General features: G+C 31.7%; 1 protein-coding gene across 2 annotated transcripts; it reads right to left on the reverse strand.

The window, feature by feature from the left end:
* Positions 1 to 13,504: 13,504 nt before the first annotated feature.
* On the reverse strand, positions 13,505 to 17,480 carry LOC122602991 (putative receptor-like protein kinase At4g00960). 2 transcript variants are annotated; one of them, XM_043775605.1, is made up of 8 exons: positions 16,606 to 16,760; positions 16,198 to 16,510; positions 15,700 to 15,840; positions 15,027 to 15,166; positions 14,658 to 14,868; positions 14,323 to 14,560; positions 14,073 to 14,223; positions 13,505 to 13,965 (listed from the first exon to the last, which is right to left on the reverse strand). In XM_043775605.1, the coding sequence occupies exons 1-8, from the start codon at positions 16,666 to 16,668 to the stop codon at positions 13,651 to 13,653; spliced, it is 1,572 nt and encodes a 523-aa protein (XP_043631540.1). In that variant the 5' UTR covers positions 16,669 to 16,760; the 3' UTR covers positions 13,505 to 13,650. The 2 variants fall into 2 exon arrangements, with proteins under 2 accessions (XP_043631540.1, XP_043631539.1); XM_043775604.1 differs by having other exon boundaries at positions 16,198 to 17,480.
* Between the last annotated feature and the right edge of the window lie 662 nt (positions 17,481 to 18,142).

The raw sequence follows: 18,142 nt of genomic DNA on the forward strand, positions 1-18,142 counted from the left end.
TACTGTAAGATCGAGGACCTCCTTACAATCTCATCATCTCCTTAGTTACTTTATTTTTTTAAAATATTCATTTATATTATCCATAAATAAACATGTATATTTCCCAATAATAATAAAAGGACATCCTAAAATCATTTTTGAAAAAACCATAACCCTTAAATGAAAAGCAAATTTAAATTAAAACTTTTAGATTGTTTTGCTTACATCATCTACCATATTTAGATTAATATACTAAGTTATTATTAATATATACTAAATTAGTAAATACTAAATCACATTATACATTTACGTTTAATGATATTTAGTGCATGTATATATTTGATGGCTAACTCCAAAATTGGTTGAATTTTTAGTTAATAGCTATTCATTAGTTTTTAATAACATCTTTTGCCGTCTTCAATATTAACTCCAAACCCAAATTTGCATTTAGAACGTTTGAGTAGTTCACTTGGTAGTGGTTTATATCTTGTGAAGAAAATATTAAATCTTTAAGTCTTGACATAAAAATATTTGGGGTATAACAATAGAATAGATTGGTGTAAATATAATACTTAGTTAAAAAAAAAATACACATTAGTTTTGAATTATATAAATCAGGATTTTACCCGCATTATGTGTGACTATTAAATCAATTTTTTAAAACTTTAAATATAGACATTTTTATCGATAAACGCGTTGCGGGGCCTCAATTGTTGTGTTAAAATGATTGCATTTATTTATTATATTTGCATTGAAATAAAATAGATATTTATTTTAATTTAGTTGGACGCGCAATGCGGCAGTGGTCGTGGCGGCGACGATGTGGTGGTAGGTGCAACTGTTGGTGGTAGATGAGGCGTCGATTGGTGTAGATGTGAAGTCCCTCACTCGATGGTTTAACCACAAATGTAGAATACAACAAGTCAAGTAATCACTAGATAGGACTAGTATGAAACTTCAAGTAAGCACTATATTGGACTAGTATTACAATAAATATAAATGCAAGAAAATATATAAAGTAATACGCACTTAAGCAATATAAAGATAAACAAGTAAAGTGAATGGTGAGACACAACGTAATTTTCAAGTGCATTTTATTTATTGATGTTAAATAAAATACAAGGTTGTTGCGGAACAAGATATTACAAAGTAAGTATCTAAACAACCTATGAATTACAAGTGATCTAACTTTGCTAAATAAACTCCTTGATCGAAATACTTAAAGTTGTGCAGTATAACTGTTTAGATCGAGAGTATTTGAGCAAAAGCACCAAATTGCAAAAGTGTATTTTGGACGAGGGAAGTGACTTGGTATTTATAGGCAAAAAGAATAAATATAATATTCTTTTTTCCGTACAAATATGGTTACATGCATTTAAAGAAATTACTTTAATTCCTTAAATGCATTGATTAAAGTACAAGAATAAAGTCACATGATAGTGACTTGTCTTCTAATTAACCAACCACCTTTACATGCGTGTAAAACTTTTAACAAAGGACAAATGGATTGTCCGGGTAAAGGCATGTAAAGGCATAAAGTCAATTCCTCGTAATCAGTGTTCAGACTTGTAAGGTCTATAACACTGACAAGGACTCCAGTCAGGAGATCTGGTAAGTCTTCCAGTGAGCTCCGCTATTTTGTGAGACTTCTTTCTTCAGACTTCAGTCTTCGACTTCAGTGAGAATGTTCTTCAGTGAGATGACCTTTGACTGGAGAGAAGTCCAGTGAACAAATCTGGTGGAATCCAGATTCCTGTACAAGTAAGTTGTTCACTGGTCTTCACATAATTTCTGGACAAATCTTCAGAGGGCTCCATACTCTTTATCTGGACAAAGTTCAGTAAACATATCTTCGTCTGGAGCGAGTCCAGTAAATCTGGACCTAACAGTAGATTATTGATATAAAGGGTTAATAGAAAAATTTTAAATGATAAAGAATTGGTAGTGTAGCTTAATTATTAATGTTAAGGGGTAGTGTAAATAAAAATATTTTAATGCTTAGTAAAAATATTACATATTTTAAGGGTGGTAGATTACAATATTACATGAAATAGCATTTTAGACATTTCTCCCATGTAACTTTTAACATAGGGGTATTTTCTTTAATAAGTTGTATAGATAATGAGTAACATTTAAATACCAAAAAATATATAAATTATGTAAACTGAATTGAAAGTATTTAAAAATCTAATATCGGACATATGAAAAAACCATACTTTTAAATTTAACAAACAAAAACTTTAAATTTTTTTCAACTTTTTAATTACACCAATAATTCAATACATTGCCACAAATGATATCTACCAAGTTTGAATCATTTTAGGCCATTTTCTAAAACAAATATCTTTTGCAATGCACATAAATATGTACTAATTCTCATAAGAAGATCGTAATCCACTTATTAAGTTCTAATAAATTAACTCGCCATAATCATATGACAATTTGAGGATAAAACTACCTCATGGATAGTAGCCTACTTGGTAGTATATGAACAATAAAATATAAATCTATATTAATACAGTTAGTAATTAAAATGATTTAAGATAAGCATAAACAAAAGAATCGTCAAACACTACAAATAATGAATAGATAGTTAGTAATTGGGTGGTAAAGGCTTTGGCTTTTTGGGGAGAAAACTAAAGTTCCAACCTTGACAATGGTGTTTATTTGGTGTATTTAAATAATTAATAGTAGTTTAGAATTTGTTGTTAGTGTAGTTGTTGAGAGTCTCCGGATGACTCTCAGGTTCAAATCCCCGTTCAGCCAACTTTGAAGTATAGGTAGTCCTTCTATGAGTGTTTTACTTGGGTATATTCAGATTAGAGGGTAAGGTATACCTCTACAAAACATTTTTGAATAATAATAATATCATTAAATCTCTATATGTCTGATTTATAATTATTGATAATATTATTATAAAAATTTAATATTTTTATCCCGCGTATTATGCTTGAAAATAATCTAATATTTATAAATATATATATATATTTAAAAGAACATGGTGAGAATACTTAAAAACTACATTTTGATGCATTAAAAAACCATAAAACTGATATAGTGCATAATTAATTATCATTGTTTAAGTGTTTAACAATACATTGATCCGTCAAAATCGAAAAAATCACGTTTTTTGTGGGATGCATCATTTTGATGAATATGCATCCAAGATGGATGTACAAAACAAAAAACGTGATTTTTTTTATTTTGATACATTAATGCGTTGTTAAACACTTAAATAATGATAATTAGTTATGCACTATGTTAGTTTTATGAACTTTTAATGTATCAAAATGATGTTTTTAAGTGTTTTCAACGTTCTTATTTTGAAAGTATTATATATATATATATATATGACACGAATTACACCGCAATAATAACAAACTGCTGCATCAACATTGATGATAATTAATAGTATATATATCTATCAGAACCAATGACAGACTGATGAGGCAATTCATGAGAACCATTGACGTACAGTAGTCACAATTATGTGTGGAATTAATTGGTTATTATCTTTGAAAACCGAGTTTCTGGGTAAGAATGGTTATGATAAAGAACATATATACTTGACAAACCTGGTTATAGAGACTATTTTTTGTTATATATGCACTATACACATATATATTACCATTTCTTACGTATGTACCACAATGTATAAGTTATATAGCTGACTGTATAAGTCAGTAATGCATAATTATGATACAATCATTAAATATAGTGGTACGAATATTACTCCTCTACCCATATAGATAAAATTACATTTTTGGTCTCCCAACTTGGCAAGATTCACAGTTTTTGCCGTTAAATGAATTAATTAAAAAAAAACCTTTAAAGTTGGTCTTTTTTTCACTTTACACTCCGCAACCTAACGGGATCAAATTTTGGCGGTAAAACCCCTCACGTGACCAACACGTGAGGGCATTTTAGTCATTTTTTCTTTTCGTCTTGTCTTCTACTCCTTCTGTTTACCTGCGCCTGATACTCTCTTCTTGTTTTTCTTTTCCTTTCTATAACTTTTAATTCATAAAATTGGAAGGTTATATTTCTAGTAAAAACAAGAATATATTCATCTATATAAGTATATATGTATAGATATATGTATGTATATATACTCTTATACTTAAACAATCATCATCCCATGAAATATAAAAACCCCAATCAGCATCATACATTCATACATACATAAACATAACTATTGTTTTAACATACCCACAAGATGAAATGACATACAAGGAAAGAAAAGAAAACAAGCAGAGTGAAAGAGAATGGTGGCGTGAGTTTGCAGAGAAAATTAAAGAGACTCTCCATTAGATTTTTATTTTCCGGCCAGATTATGGTCGTTGTTCCTGTGGATGTCCTACGACACCATCACCGCCGACACCGGCAACCTTATCTTCTTTTGACGATGGGTTTATGGGTCTCTTAACCCATTTCCGATGGTGGCCAGAACTTATAATTTTCACACACACACACACACACACATATATATATCATTAGAGTGAAAATCAAATGAGAACCAAATTAAAATGTGAACAAATAAGAACACTTAAAAACTACATTTTGATGCATTAAAAGTCCATAAAACTGACATAGTGCATAATCAATTATCATTATTTAAGTGTTTAACAACACATTGATCTGTTAAAATCGAAAAAATCACGTTTTTTGTTGGATGCATCATTTTGATGAATATACATCCAAGATGGATGCACAAAACAAAAAACGTGATTTTTTTGATTTTGACGGATCAATGTGTTGTTAAACACTTAAATAATTATAATTAATTATGCACTATGTTAATTTTATGGACTTTTAATGCATCAAAATGATGTTTTTAAGTGTTCTCACCGTTCTTATTTTAAAAATGTTCTCACCGGAGTGTTACCATATATCAATATATGTATATATATATTATCTTCTTCACTTTATTTTCATTTTGGTCTAGATCTACAATTTTCAAATGATATGTACATTAATTTACTGTTGGCTGAGAAACATATGCACCACAAAAAAGCCATCCATTCTATTTATTGATTTTTGATAATGATTTTCATGTTACTGCTATTGCTCATCGTGACCCAAAACATTTTTTTTTCTTTTCTAGTGTTTTCTTATATGGAAGGATTTGGGAAAGAAGACTTTATACACGAAATGACTAAAATGCCCTCACGTGTTGGTCACGTGAGAGGGTTGACGGCTAAAATTGGACTCTGTTAGGTCGCGGCGTGTAAAGTGAAAAAAATGACCAACTTTAGGGGGTTTTTTGTAATTAATTCACTTAAGTGTAAAAATCATGAAATCTTGCCAAGTTAAGAGGCCAAAAATGTAATTTTCTCACTCATATATTATTAGGAGTTGGATATTGTAAAACAAGTATTAAAGTAAAACAAATAAGATAAGATCTTGACTCTTAGATCATGGTCAATTTGATGCACAAAGATTCACGAAACAATTGATGCACTATGATTTTCATGATGCACGGTGATTTTTAATGAAGAAAAACTTATTGTTTTATTTGTTTTACGTTAATACTTGTTTTATTTTACCTAACATCGTATTATGTATATGTGGTCTTATTAGCATAATTTTTCTATTTACCATAATTATAAAAGCGCTTAAGTTATGTATTGAATTACATGTTTTTAAAGTTTATTGACATATAAATTTTATAAAGTTTGATGTTATAGAAGAATATTTTTTTTCTCAAACTCATCAGCATAGTCTTTTATTCATTGGTATATGAATCTGTTCGCATATTTATTCACATGGAAACAAACGGTTTTAAATTAGAATTAAGAAATTATTTAAAATAAAATTAATATATAATTCTAATTGTAATAGAATTTTATTTTTGTTAATAAGCAGACTAAACGGACACGTGTCGTTTTAAGATTATGCCACGTGTCGATCAAAAGATGTTGCAATCCTGTTTTAGTATTGATGCAGTTAGGACCCGACTTGAATGATAAGTTAGAATAATAAACTAAAATTAAGTTTCCAATTTTTTTATAGTTATTTATCATCACATTTTTATTTCAAATATTTTATTATTTTAGTTTTATTACTTTCCTTATTTTTAGGATATTGGAAAAGAATTTATAGGAGACGAGCATAGTGCCCGCCCGTTGTGGCGGCTAGAAGGTGAAAACAATATAAAAAGGAGGCAGTGGTGGAGATCGAGTGAGGCAGTGGTGGAGATCGAGTGAGGCAGTGGTGGAGGAGAGCAATGGAATTTTGGAAGCCAGAGATAAGATGTGTCACTATGTGTGAATATAATGTAAATGTTGAAGGTATTTTGGGGATGGAAAATATGCTTAAAGTCTTAATTTCAATATGCTTTATAAGGAGGTATAGATAAGTTTCTTGTAGTTACATAGTTTTTTGATTACTATTGAATGATAAGAACTTTGTTCTTGAACCTTTATGGTTTATTTAGTCTTTGATTTAATCTACTAGCATCGAGCCATTTGATTGCGTGTGAAACTGCATCGGTTGGTATCAAAGCTATGGTTTATCAAATGGCTCGTTGTGGAAGTGGGTATCTTTATCATAAAATCGCCGACAGAGGCAATGATGGAGGTGCTTCATATCTGTTTGATCGTGAGGTTGAGCAGCCCCAATTAACGACGCATGTGGCTTACTCCTGGATTTTGAGCAGTTGAGCGAGTCGAACAACTACAACACCTAGTCCTTGAATTGGGATTAGTATCATCATTCACATGGAAGGAAACGGAACCGGTTAAAACTGTCTGGGACGAGTTAACCGGGGATGAGGAGTATCCTTCTAATGGCGACATTATATATGATTCTTCACCTGTGTATGATGAATACGCGGATGAGGAATGGTACTTTTAATTGAATGGTTTCCTGGTTGCATAGATGATCTACTTTTCTTGGGTGAGAATGGTGATGTGGTGAATTCAGTTAGTTCGGCAGTAGATGAAATTTGTGATTGGATGGCTAAATTTATGGTTAAGAGTGTGGTATTTTTTTTATGTTGAGCCACATATTGTGAAGGAGTCAAATGTTCGTTTGCAACTTAAAGAGATTGCATCTCAATATTTTACATTTAAAATTCCAAATACTACTATTAATGAGATTAGCGTGGATAAATATAATACAAAAGAGTATTTTGCAAGTGTGGGGTATAATCAAAAGCTTATAACAGGACTCTTTGGTGGCAATTCCATAGATGTGAAGTTCATATTCGGATGGGGCATGCACATGTTATTTCCATTCGCTTATGATAGAGCCATAGGAAAACATGTAGAATTGTTTAAGAAATTCACAATCCTCGTGAGTATGATTGAGGGGTGTTTGTTTCGATCCAGGAGGCTGTGGTTTAATTGGTGTTGCCAAGCTTGCTAAAAAACTCGAGGATGAGTTTTTCGAAGAGGGAGAGAATGATGCAGTTAGGACCGACTTGGATGATAAATTAGAATAATAAACTAAAATAAAGTTTCCTATTTTTTTTTATAGTTATCTATAGTTTTAGTTTATCACATTTTTATTTCAAATCTTTGATTATTTTAGTTTTATTACTCTCCTTATTTATAGGATATTGGAAAAATATTTATTGGAGATAAGTTTCTTGTAGTTACATAGTTTTTTTTATTAATATTGAATGATAAGAACTTTGTTCCTTTATGGTTTATTTAGTCTTTGGTTTAATCTACTAGCATCGAGTCATTGATTGTGTGTGAAAGTGCATCACAACCTATGGTTTTAGGATGTCCTTTAATCGCCGATAAATCTGAAACTTTTACATGGGTCTTCCAAGCATGGGTTCGAGCTATATCTGCAAAAGTTGTGTCTATAATGGCCGATCAAGACAAGCCAATAATGTTCCCTACAACCCAAGTGGCTATGGTTCGGAACTTTGGACTCATTTAACAAGCTTGTTGAAAACTCGAGGACGAATTTTTTTGAAGAGGGAGAGAATGATGCAATGGGAAAGCCCATTGGGCCGAAACAGTTTAGCGTAGCCCAACTCATGGGGATCAGAATGGACCAGACTAAACTGGCGTGCAATCTTGGTGTGAAAGTGCAAGCTGGCAAAATCATTTATCCTATTTAGATTCATCTATTTTATTTTTAGATTTATTTTTATATCTAATGTTTCCTAATTTGTGTAGGGTTGTTTTTTCTTTATATACCGTAGGATTTTTCTATTATGAGACAGCTTGGATTTTTATTGATTTAAAGAACTTGTGTTCTTAGAACCCTTTGGTTCCATTATGGTCTTTGATTTAATCATTACTGTTTGAGCCATTTGTTTACATAAGAAAAACTGCATCAAGTATATTGGTAGATTGTATACGTTGCTAATTTTTCGACAATATTCTGAGAGTAGTATGGGTATGATAGCTCATTCATGAAAAATAATACTCCCTCCATCCTACTAAAGTGTCATGTTTTTAGTTTTCAAATTAGTCTAACATTTACATATTTGACTTTAAATAATTTTTCTTGTGTTTGGTAATATTTGATGAACGTTATATGAATTGATTTTGTTATGTGTTTTTTAATGGTATAACTTTTATTAAGTTTTATACGTATAACATAAAAATATATATTTAAGATTAAAATTTAAAAATAAAGACTTTAAATATTAAAAATAGAACATTTATAATGAAACAGATGGAGTACATAATATTGGACCATGTGGTTACTTGCTAAAGATCATACAATCCAATATATATGAATATATTAGTCTCGAAGGTGATAACAATATATTATATCATAGGTGTAGTATGTTTTAAATATGGAGAGTGATCTGTATTATCCTGTACTGGTGTACAGATTATCTCTTATTGGTTGTGTACCTTTGAAGTAATACATAATACCAATTGGGTGGTAATTGAATCCTTAAAAAGACGTGGTGTGTAGGGCAACTAGAACATGTGGAGGTTACCATCACGGTGATACCATGTTGTCCCCTTATAGACACCTTTGGTGATAGCCACTTTCTTCTTTTTTTTTTCCAAGTCACCAATTTAATTACAATTAAAACTGAAAAATCAATAATCGTTATCAATAAATTTTGTAGTGACAATAATACCCTTTTGATAATTTAGTAATCCTCAAAGTTTATAACCAAGTGCCACCAAACGTTTGAGACAAAGACCACTTCACCAGCCTTGCATACACATTCCCATGGATTTCTTTTTCCATCTGGAGGAACAAAACCCATTTGTTTGAACCTTTCACCACTGAATTCCAGCTTGAAGTCGAATTAGAATTGATATGGAATGAAAAAGCTCACCATGCTGGTCTAATGAAATCTACACAGAATATGTTTATTCAACACTTGAAAGCTGCAACAATGGTTGATTTTGCTTCCTAATACACCTCTATAGGTTTAATTCGTAACAATCAAAGGCATACATAAACATATAGTACGTATTCCCAAAAAAGCGTCTTTAAAACCGATTTGTCTAAATCATTTCGTCATCTAATTTGTTACTTGTTAAAGACTTTGGAGATCCGTATATTGAGAGATCTATCACTTCGGCATAAATCGCCTACTTAACTACCTAATGAACAAATTATTCGCAACTTCTTTATCTATATCAAAGAATTCTAGAATATGTAGATAATGAAATGCCAAAAAAAAAAAAAACTAAACTAAATATCATGGACGTCTTTATCAGAATATGTTTATCATAATGAACAATAGATCACTTACCATGGGATAGACAATTTCATCATCACTTATCAACAATATAAATGTAATGAAGAAAAACAACAGAAGAAATAATAAACACTAGGGAGGAGTATTACCATAAAACACACTAGGGAGGAGTATTACCATAAAACAACTTTGATTGTGAATGATGAATTCTGATTAGGTTATGTTGTGAGTGTGAAGTCCCTCACTCGATGGTTTAACTCATAAGTATAAAATACAACAAGTCAAGTAATCACTAGATATGACTAGTATGAAATGTCAAGTAAGCACTAGATTGGACTAATACTACAATAAATATAAATGCAAGAATATATATATATAAAGTAATACGTACTTAACCAATATAAAGATAAACAAGTAAAGTGAATGGTGAGACACAACGTAATTTTCAAGTGCATTTTATTTATTGATGTTAAATAAAATACAAGGTTGTTGCGGAACAAGATATTACAAAGTAAGTATCTAAACAACCTATGAATTACAAGTGATCTAACTTTGCTAAATAAACTCCTTGATCGAAATACTTAAAGTTGTGAAGTATAACTGTTTAGATCGAGAGTATTTGAGCAAAAACACCAAATTGCAAAAGTGTATTTTGGACGAGGGAAGTGACTTGGTATTTATAGGCAAAAAGAATAAATATAATATTCTTTTTTCCGTACAAATATGGTTACATGCATTTAAGGAAATTACTTTAATTCCTTAAATGCATTGATTAAAGTACAAGAATAAAGTCACATGATAGTGACTTGTCTTCTAATTAACCAACCACCTTTACATGCGTGTAAAACTTTTAACAAAGGACAAATGGATTGTCCGGGTAAAGGCATGTAAAGGCATAAAGTCAATTCCTCGTAATCAGTGTTCAGACTTGTAAGGTCTATAACACTGACAAGGACTCCAGTCAGGAGATCTGGTAAGTCTTCCAGTGAGCTCCGCTATTTGTTAGACTTCTTTCTTTAGACTTCAGTTTTCGACTTCAGTGAGAATGTTCTTCAGTGGAAAGATCTTGACTGGAGTGAAGTCCAGTGAACAAATCTGGTGGAATCCAGATTCCTGTACAAGTAAGTTGTTCACTGGTCTTCACATAATTTTTGGACAAATCTTCAGAAGGCTCCAGTAATCACGTCTGGAGCGAGTTCAGTAAATCTGGACCTAACAGTGAGAATGAAAACTAGCGGCTTATTTGGCACTCTAAAGAGGGTATTATAGGCATTATACAGTTTAATGATTATTACTATTGATTTTTCAGTTTTAATTCTAATTAAATTGATGATTTTGGGGAAATTTGATATTATTTTTATTGGGGTTGGGGATATATGATATTTTTAATAAGAATTAGGTATATATGATATTTGTAGTGTTTAATGAGAGAAATTTGAAAATATCTCCTTTATATACAATTGAAGTATTGGAGATTGTAAATAACCTAATTCCAAAGTTAAGTTGGATCATTCACGTACATGCTCCATATAAATATGTTTAGATATACACAAGGTTGGAGAACTCGTGACTCAGATTCGACTCGGCGAGGGAGAGAGTCTGGAGTTTTTAGAGACTCTGACTCGACTTGTGGTGAACTCGAATTGGAATTTTACATACAAACATAAGTATTTGTGAAATTATATGTAATAGAACTTTAAAAATATCTTCCAAACTTCAGATTTTCGCAAAATTGCTTAAAAATAGTAACATAATAATTCAAAACTTGAAAATTAAACGTATGATTAGTTGATAGAATCACGTTTCATCATCATTTTGTGTGTATCGAAGTAAGAGAACTTGTGACTCGAACTCGACGAGGCAAGGGGGGGGGGGAGTCAAGAGTTTATTTTGGGTTATCGACCGACTCGGAAAAGTTTTACAACCATGGGTATACAAGAGTTTGATTGTCGTGAAAGACTGGCATGCACTTAAAACATTCTCAATATGGGCTCATTAGTTCTACTCATACCAATAAATCTTTGGAACAAATTCCTATCTTCACAACATACTCCCTTATTATAGATATCACATATAACCAATATTGTCCTTTATTATTGTTGGTTAAGAAAGAGGTTAACGACTAGGCCTTTATCACATATAAGCAAATGTTTCAAATGCTTCTTATGAGGGGTGTAAACGAGCCGAGTCGAGCTCAATACTGTCAAGTTCGAGCTCGAGCTCGAATTCGTTTTAGAAGCTCGGACTCAAGCTCGATCGAACCTTATTGTTTATGCTCGAGCTCAACTCGCGATGTTTTAAAAAGCTCAAGCTCAACTCAAACTCGACTCAAGCTCGACTTGTTTATCAAAAAAACTCTACAAGTTCAAGCTCAAGCTCGAGCTCGGTAATTTAACTAAGCTCGATTATCAAAAGTTCGTGAAAAAAACTCGTTAGTCTATAATACATTAATTAATGCATATATATTATTATATTATTATATTATATATTATATATGAAAGCTCGTTTAGGCTCACGAGCTTATTCGAGTTATGTATTCGAAGTTCGAGCTCAAGCTCGATTAGTAAACTAGTCAATAGTTAAACTCGAATTCAACTCGAGCTCTTTTAGGCTCGGCTCGAAACAAGATTTTTCTAAATCGAATTCGAATAATTGGCGATCATGATTGACTCGTTTATACCCATACTCCTTATGATCCAGGCCTATGCCTAAACGTCTAAAGTTGAAACATCCTATAGACGGGATCACATCGAGATTCACTCATGAAAAAGATTCAGGGTGTAGTATCATATGTGGGTCAATCAATATTTGTCTCCCAATAATACATGAGAATGAGGCTATAACACTTAAGGTTGTAACTCTCTTCACTTAATTCATCTATATATCACTAAGACACTTCAATAAATATGTCATTTTCTCAAACTTATTTTTACAAACTTATAAAAAATGTGAAAAATTTTGTTGATTTAATCACATTTAAAAGTGTGTAAAAATAATTCATTTAAAAGTGTGAAGAAATTTTAAAAATCACAATATTTACACACTTATAAATGTGGAAAATAAAAGTCTACACTTTCAAGTATGTAAAAATATATCAATTGTTCACACTTAAGATTGTGAAAGTTAATTTGTAACACCTATTTTCTTCACACATGGAGAGTGTGAACAAATCATGTGTTACAAATTAACTTTAATACTTTGAAGTGTGAAAACATTTGACAATTGTTCATACTTTTAAGTGTTAACATTTTGTTTACACATTTATAAGTGTGAAAAAATTATAACTTTTAAAATTTATCCACACTTTTAAATTTAATTTTTTTACACATTTTCATATGTGATTAAATTTATAAATTTTTTCACACTTTTTATAACCAATTATGAACATATAAATTTTTTTTTAGTGAAAGCGAATTAAAAAGAGTTCACCCTTCAAGTTAATAACTACGTAGTGATTGGTAATACTATTTTAGAATGATCTAATTTATTTATGGATAAAATATATTAAATTGGAACATGGTTGCATCAAAAATTAATGTCAGGCCTAATTCCCTTTTGTCCTCCCCATCTTGAACAAGAATTGAATACCGCTCCATAAAACGCCCCACACAACCGCCGTGCTATCTACGGCATGAGTGGACGCGTTCTTGGCGTGATAAATTAGAGTGTCCTAAAAGTTTATTCCATATTTTGTGCAACATCAAATGTTATACCAAAATTTTATACTTTATATTTCAATCATTGTACACAATATTTTTGTTTTTTTTTCCCTTATTTTAATGCTTTTAGTCATTAATTAGTTTAATTCCTAGATGTTAAAAGTTAAAAAAAAACCTTTTGTATATGCAAAAAATTAGATATATTTATATAAAAAAAAAAACTCAATTAATCTGGAGTAAATTAAAGTTTTATTTATATCCGGATTAAAACCAAATTTAATGTGAAGAAATTCTAAATTTACACCAATATTACAAGTAATTAGTTAATGTCTATATCATTTTTACATATTTAAGTTAGAAAGTATATGTACTAGCTTGTTATCGACTAATTAACTCTGTAATAGGTACATGATCGACTACTGTACTTTTAGGACAAGTGCTTGAAGTGAATTCAGCTACAAGCCATTGATCATCCTTTTCCGGGAAAAACTCTGGCTCATTAGGTTGAGGCACTTCACCTTCACCTCCCAACATCCGTATTACACTCGACATGTTTGGCCTTTCTCCCGGATTGCGTTGAACACATAAAAACCCCACTTCGATTGACCTTAAAACTTCAGATGGATGACATGATTCAACTAAAGTTGGATCGATCAATTCCATTAACCTCCCTTCATTGTATAACATCCATGCCTAATTAAAATTGATGCATATTGTTATATGATAAAAAAAAAAAAAAAAAACTTTGGGCACAATTTGCAAATTAAATAACTAGAGTAGTTTGTCACTAGTTAACTTACATGTCCGATAAGATTATTGTCCTTTCCAGGTAGAATGAATCCCCTATTTCTTTTTCCAATCACAATCTCCAGTACTAAAACGCCAAAGCTAAATACATCTGACTTTATAGAGAATATACCATCCAGAGCGTACTCGGGGGATATGTAACCACTGCACGTGTTAAAAAGCTTATCAACTATTTGAAATCATATACGATTAGATACAAGCTAGATAAAAAGAAATGATCAAACGTTAGTTTCTTTGGCTTACCATGTACCTACAACTCGTTCTGTGTTAGCTTGGGTCTCGTTTCCACCAAAACTTCTAGCTACGCCAAAGTCTGATATTTTTGGGTTCATGTCCTCATCTAGTAGAATATTGCTAGCTTTAAGATCTCTATGAATGATTCTTAGTCGTGAATCTTGATGCAAGTAGACAAGTCCTCGAGCAATTCCCATGATAATGTTGAAGCGCTTTGTCCAATCAAGAAGCATGCTTTTTCTTTCATCTGCCGAACATGTTGGACAAGCTAACTTATCGACAAATAGGTTCCAACTTCACCCTAACGAGTATGTAGTTTAATATGTATATATGATTATTCTCACCAAATATAAATAAGTCTAAGCTTCTATTTTGCATGTATTCATAAACCAAAAGCCTCTCATTTCCTTTTATGCAACAGCCAAGAAGCTTTACAAGATTGCGGTGTTGAAGTTTTGAAACACATATGACTTCATTCTTAAACTCATTTACACCTTGGCTGGAAGTCTGGGAGAGACGCTTGACTGCGATTTCTATCCCCTCTTCTAGACGACCCTGGAGATTTTAGCAATATGAAAAAAATATACAATCTTTATCGAAATCTTTTTTTTTTTTGGCTTATTGAATATTTGTTATATTATTATATAAAGACCAACAAGTATGTAACCCTTGTGCATCATATATATAATTCAAAGTAGTAACTATATGCTTACCTTGTAAACGGTTCCAAATCCACCCTCTCCAAGTTTATTGTCAAGTGAAAAACTAGCCGTAGCATTAGCTATTGTAGTAAAGCTAAGTAGTGGTAGTTCCATGGCTTCATCATGCCTTAAAGAAGTGTTCCACAACCCCCCTACATAAAATACGAGACTTAATTTATAAATATGTAGATACCCAATATTATTAACTAAATATGACAAAATTTCTATGTTAGTTAAAGATTTTGTAAAATGTCTATGTCATGTAATGTCTATAACCAGGAATTGAAAGCTCATAACATTACATATACATTTTACGACATCTTTACATAACATAGATATTTTGTCATAGTTATTTACATCCAAACGTAATAATCCCTTAAAATTATGCTTATAATTTTAAAACAAATTAATTGTACTATGACCGAAATGAATAAATATACATACATATAATATATATATATATATAACACATGACTAATACTAATTAGTGTGCCATTTTGAAATATCTTTGTACACTTCTATGACATTATATGATCAAGATTGTCATCTTTAAGATTTTTGAAATAAGATAAACACTTGTATATATAAAAAGGTGTAGGTAAAATTGAAGTGTATGTCAACGTTAAATGTTTATATTGTTAAAAACTGTATATTAGAAATCCATAAATTGAAGTAGAAATTTCACCTTCTTCTATAAATTGGGCACGTTTTCGTTTGATCCATGCATATAAACACCATGCAGATATAGATGCTATAACAAGAACTACTGGAAATATGATAAGTAACATAAGTTTAATGTTTGCTCCTCTCTTTACTGTACCAATAACTGCATAAGTAATATAAATAATCATATCAACAATTAATATATAAAAAATGTCAACTTTCATCAATGGAAAAACACAAGTTAAAAATGTAAGCATGCTTTAAATCTTTTGCTTTTGCAATACTTAAGTTGCCTGCCGTTATAAAAAAAAAAAACTTAACTTGCCTACTATTTTCGTAGACCTATCACGCGGTATGTGATCATATCGAGATGGTTTTATGGGATATATACTAACTAAAAAAGGTTTGGCTATATATTTCTATTCCTATTGTATGTAGTTATTGCATTTCCAGATACGAGCATAACTTATGATATGTATGTGTGTGTGTGTGTTAGATTAGATTAGATAGTACAAATGACCTTCCGAAGAAGCCATTCTAACGAAAAGATCTCGGCCAGCACCACTTCCTTCGGGATACACTCGGATGTCCATAAGACCAGTCACCCAAATCAAGCATCCGCCGCTGCTTTCTATATTTGCATAAGCCGTGCAACTACAATTCTTTAGGCAATGTGTTCTACATTCCTCCAAGTTCATACTCATATTGAACCAAGAACTCTGTGTGTCTGGCAACTTCACATTAGAGTAATTCATAAACCTGTCGTCTGATTGCCCATTGTTACAGTTCAACGGCGTTCGTCTGACACATCCATCCGTCGGATTTTCCAAAGCCTGTTCATTTCCAGGAACAAATCTTTTCTCAATCATACAAACACAAGAGTGCTTATTTGTGGTAGTATTAACACTGCACCTTTCATAAGCCTTACATGTATCGTATGTGTCACATATATCTCTAGGTAATGAAACAGTAGGCAGCCATTTTCTTGCATCTTCGGCCCACGTAAAACTTTCTAGCTGTCCTGTAGAATTCAAGATGACTCTTGATGGGATAGTATTGTTTTCAGGATTAAATGTTGAAGACACTTCCTTTTCACTAATAACCACATTGAATGTAAAGTTCAAGTTCCCAAAAACTTGTTCCTTACTCCATGGTCCATCTCGGAATATCTTTGACCCTCTTTCCTTTAAAACATTTTGAGGATAACCGCGTGTGTCCGCGCCCCAGGTGAAATCACCTCGGGCCGGATCCTGACTAGTCTTCCATGATGAGAGACTCCACTCTATTTTTTTTTCATAATCTTCCCCTAGCTTCATGCCAGGTAAAAGAGTATCAGTTGGATTATCAAAACTCTGCCACAAAACCTTCGTATCGGTATCGTCCATGACAACCAAGTTGCCAGTATCGAGAAGCTTCGCGGTTGCGTTCCTTGGTTCCGTTGTATTTGATGATGACCAAATGATTTCATTACTAGTATCTCTAATCAGGACTAGATCTCCCTTATCCGAAATCCGTAACACATCTACTGATGATTTAGGACGCTTGTATTCTCTATTAGCCACCCAAACCACTATTTGAACAGACATGTTTTTGTACCAAATTCCAAGAAATTTTGTCTCAGAATTGGGTCGGAAGAATCCTAGTTCGAAAATTCCTCGTGGCGAGACGAGAGTGTCTCCATTTGTTAAGTGGCTTGAATATGTAATAGTGTTGAGTTCAGCTGCATATATTTTATCAACATTATGGAGTAGTATTACTAAAGAAAACAGAAAAAGAAACCTCATCACTACTCCCTTCATATGATAGATTAGAATGAATTAGTAAGTATATACGGAGTATATCTTAATTAATATAGTTTGAAATTTTTGAATGTATGTATGAAAGAAAAAAAAGAAAAGTGTAACATAATGAGAAATTAACTATATTTGAGAAAAAAAAGTTATAAATAATGCAAAGTCCTCTAGACCTTTTCTTGATCATGATATGCCAAGTCTTATATACAGTAGTATATCTTTGTAATTAATATATAATAATAATATATTCGTATGGTTTAAAATGAATGTTTTGGGTTGACTTTGGAATATTTATAACTGGTGCAAGTGGTCCTAGCTTGTGGCGTGAGAGGCAGGGAGATTCATGTGGACTTGGGAGCGAATCATGGTGGGATTTGGTCCCTCTTACAATTGAAAACCGTGTGTGAATTGTTTTTAATAGTCTTCTGGGTACATAGAAAAAGTCAAAGTGATTATGATCGAGCATATATATACAACCATCAAACTATAGGAAGATTTGAAGGTACTTAATGCATGACTGACTCAGTGACTCCATTAATTTTTTCTTATATATGCAAGTAGAAAGATTTATCTTGAAAATTCATTTATCTAGAAAATTCATAGTTTCATACTAATAAATTAGAATGCCAAGACCATATGTACATCCGAAATATAATCATATCGATAACAACT

Source organism: Erigeron canadensis, chromosome 6 (genome assembly GCF_010389155.1).
Source record: "Erigeron canadensis isolate Cc75 chromosome 6, C_canadensis_v1, whole genome shotgun sequence".
In the NCBI taxonomy this organism is placed as follows: domain Eukaryota; kingdom Viridiplantae; phylum Streptophyta; class Magnoliopsida; order Asterales; family Asteraceae; genus Erigeron; species Erigeron canadensis.

What these genes read in the sequence shown, in the direction of transcription:
- LOC122602991 (XM_043775604.1), bottom strand. Translation starts at nt 17,476, where the DNA reads ATGAAGGGAGTAGTGATGAGGTTTCTTTTTCTGTTTTCTTTAGTAATA. An exon ending in GATTTGGAACCGTTTACAAG is followed by an intron (nt 14,869 to 15,026) that starts GTAAGCATATAG and finishes TAAAATCTCCAG; the next exon opens with GGTCGTCTAGAAGAGGGGAT. An exon ending in CTTAGACTTATTTATATTTG is followed by an intron (nt 14,561 to 14,657) that starts GTGAGAATAATC and finishes CATGTTCGGCAG; the next exon opens with ATGAAAGAAAAAGCATGCTT.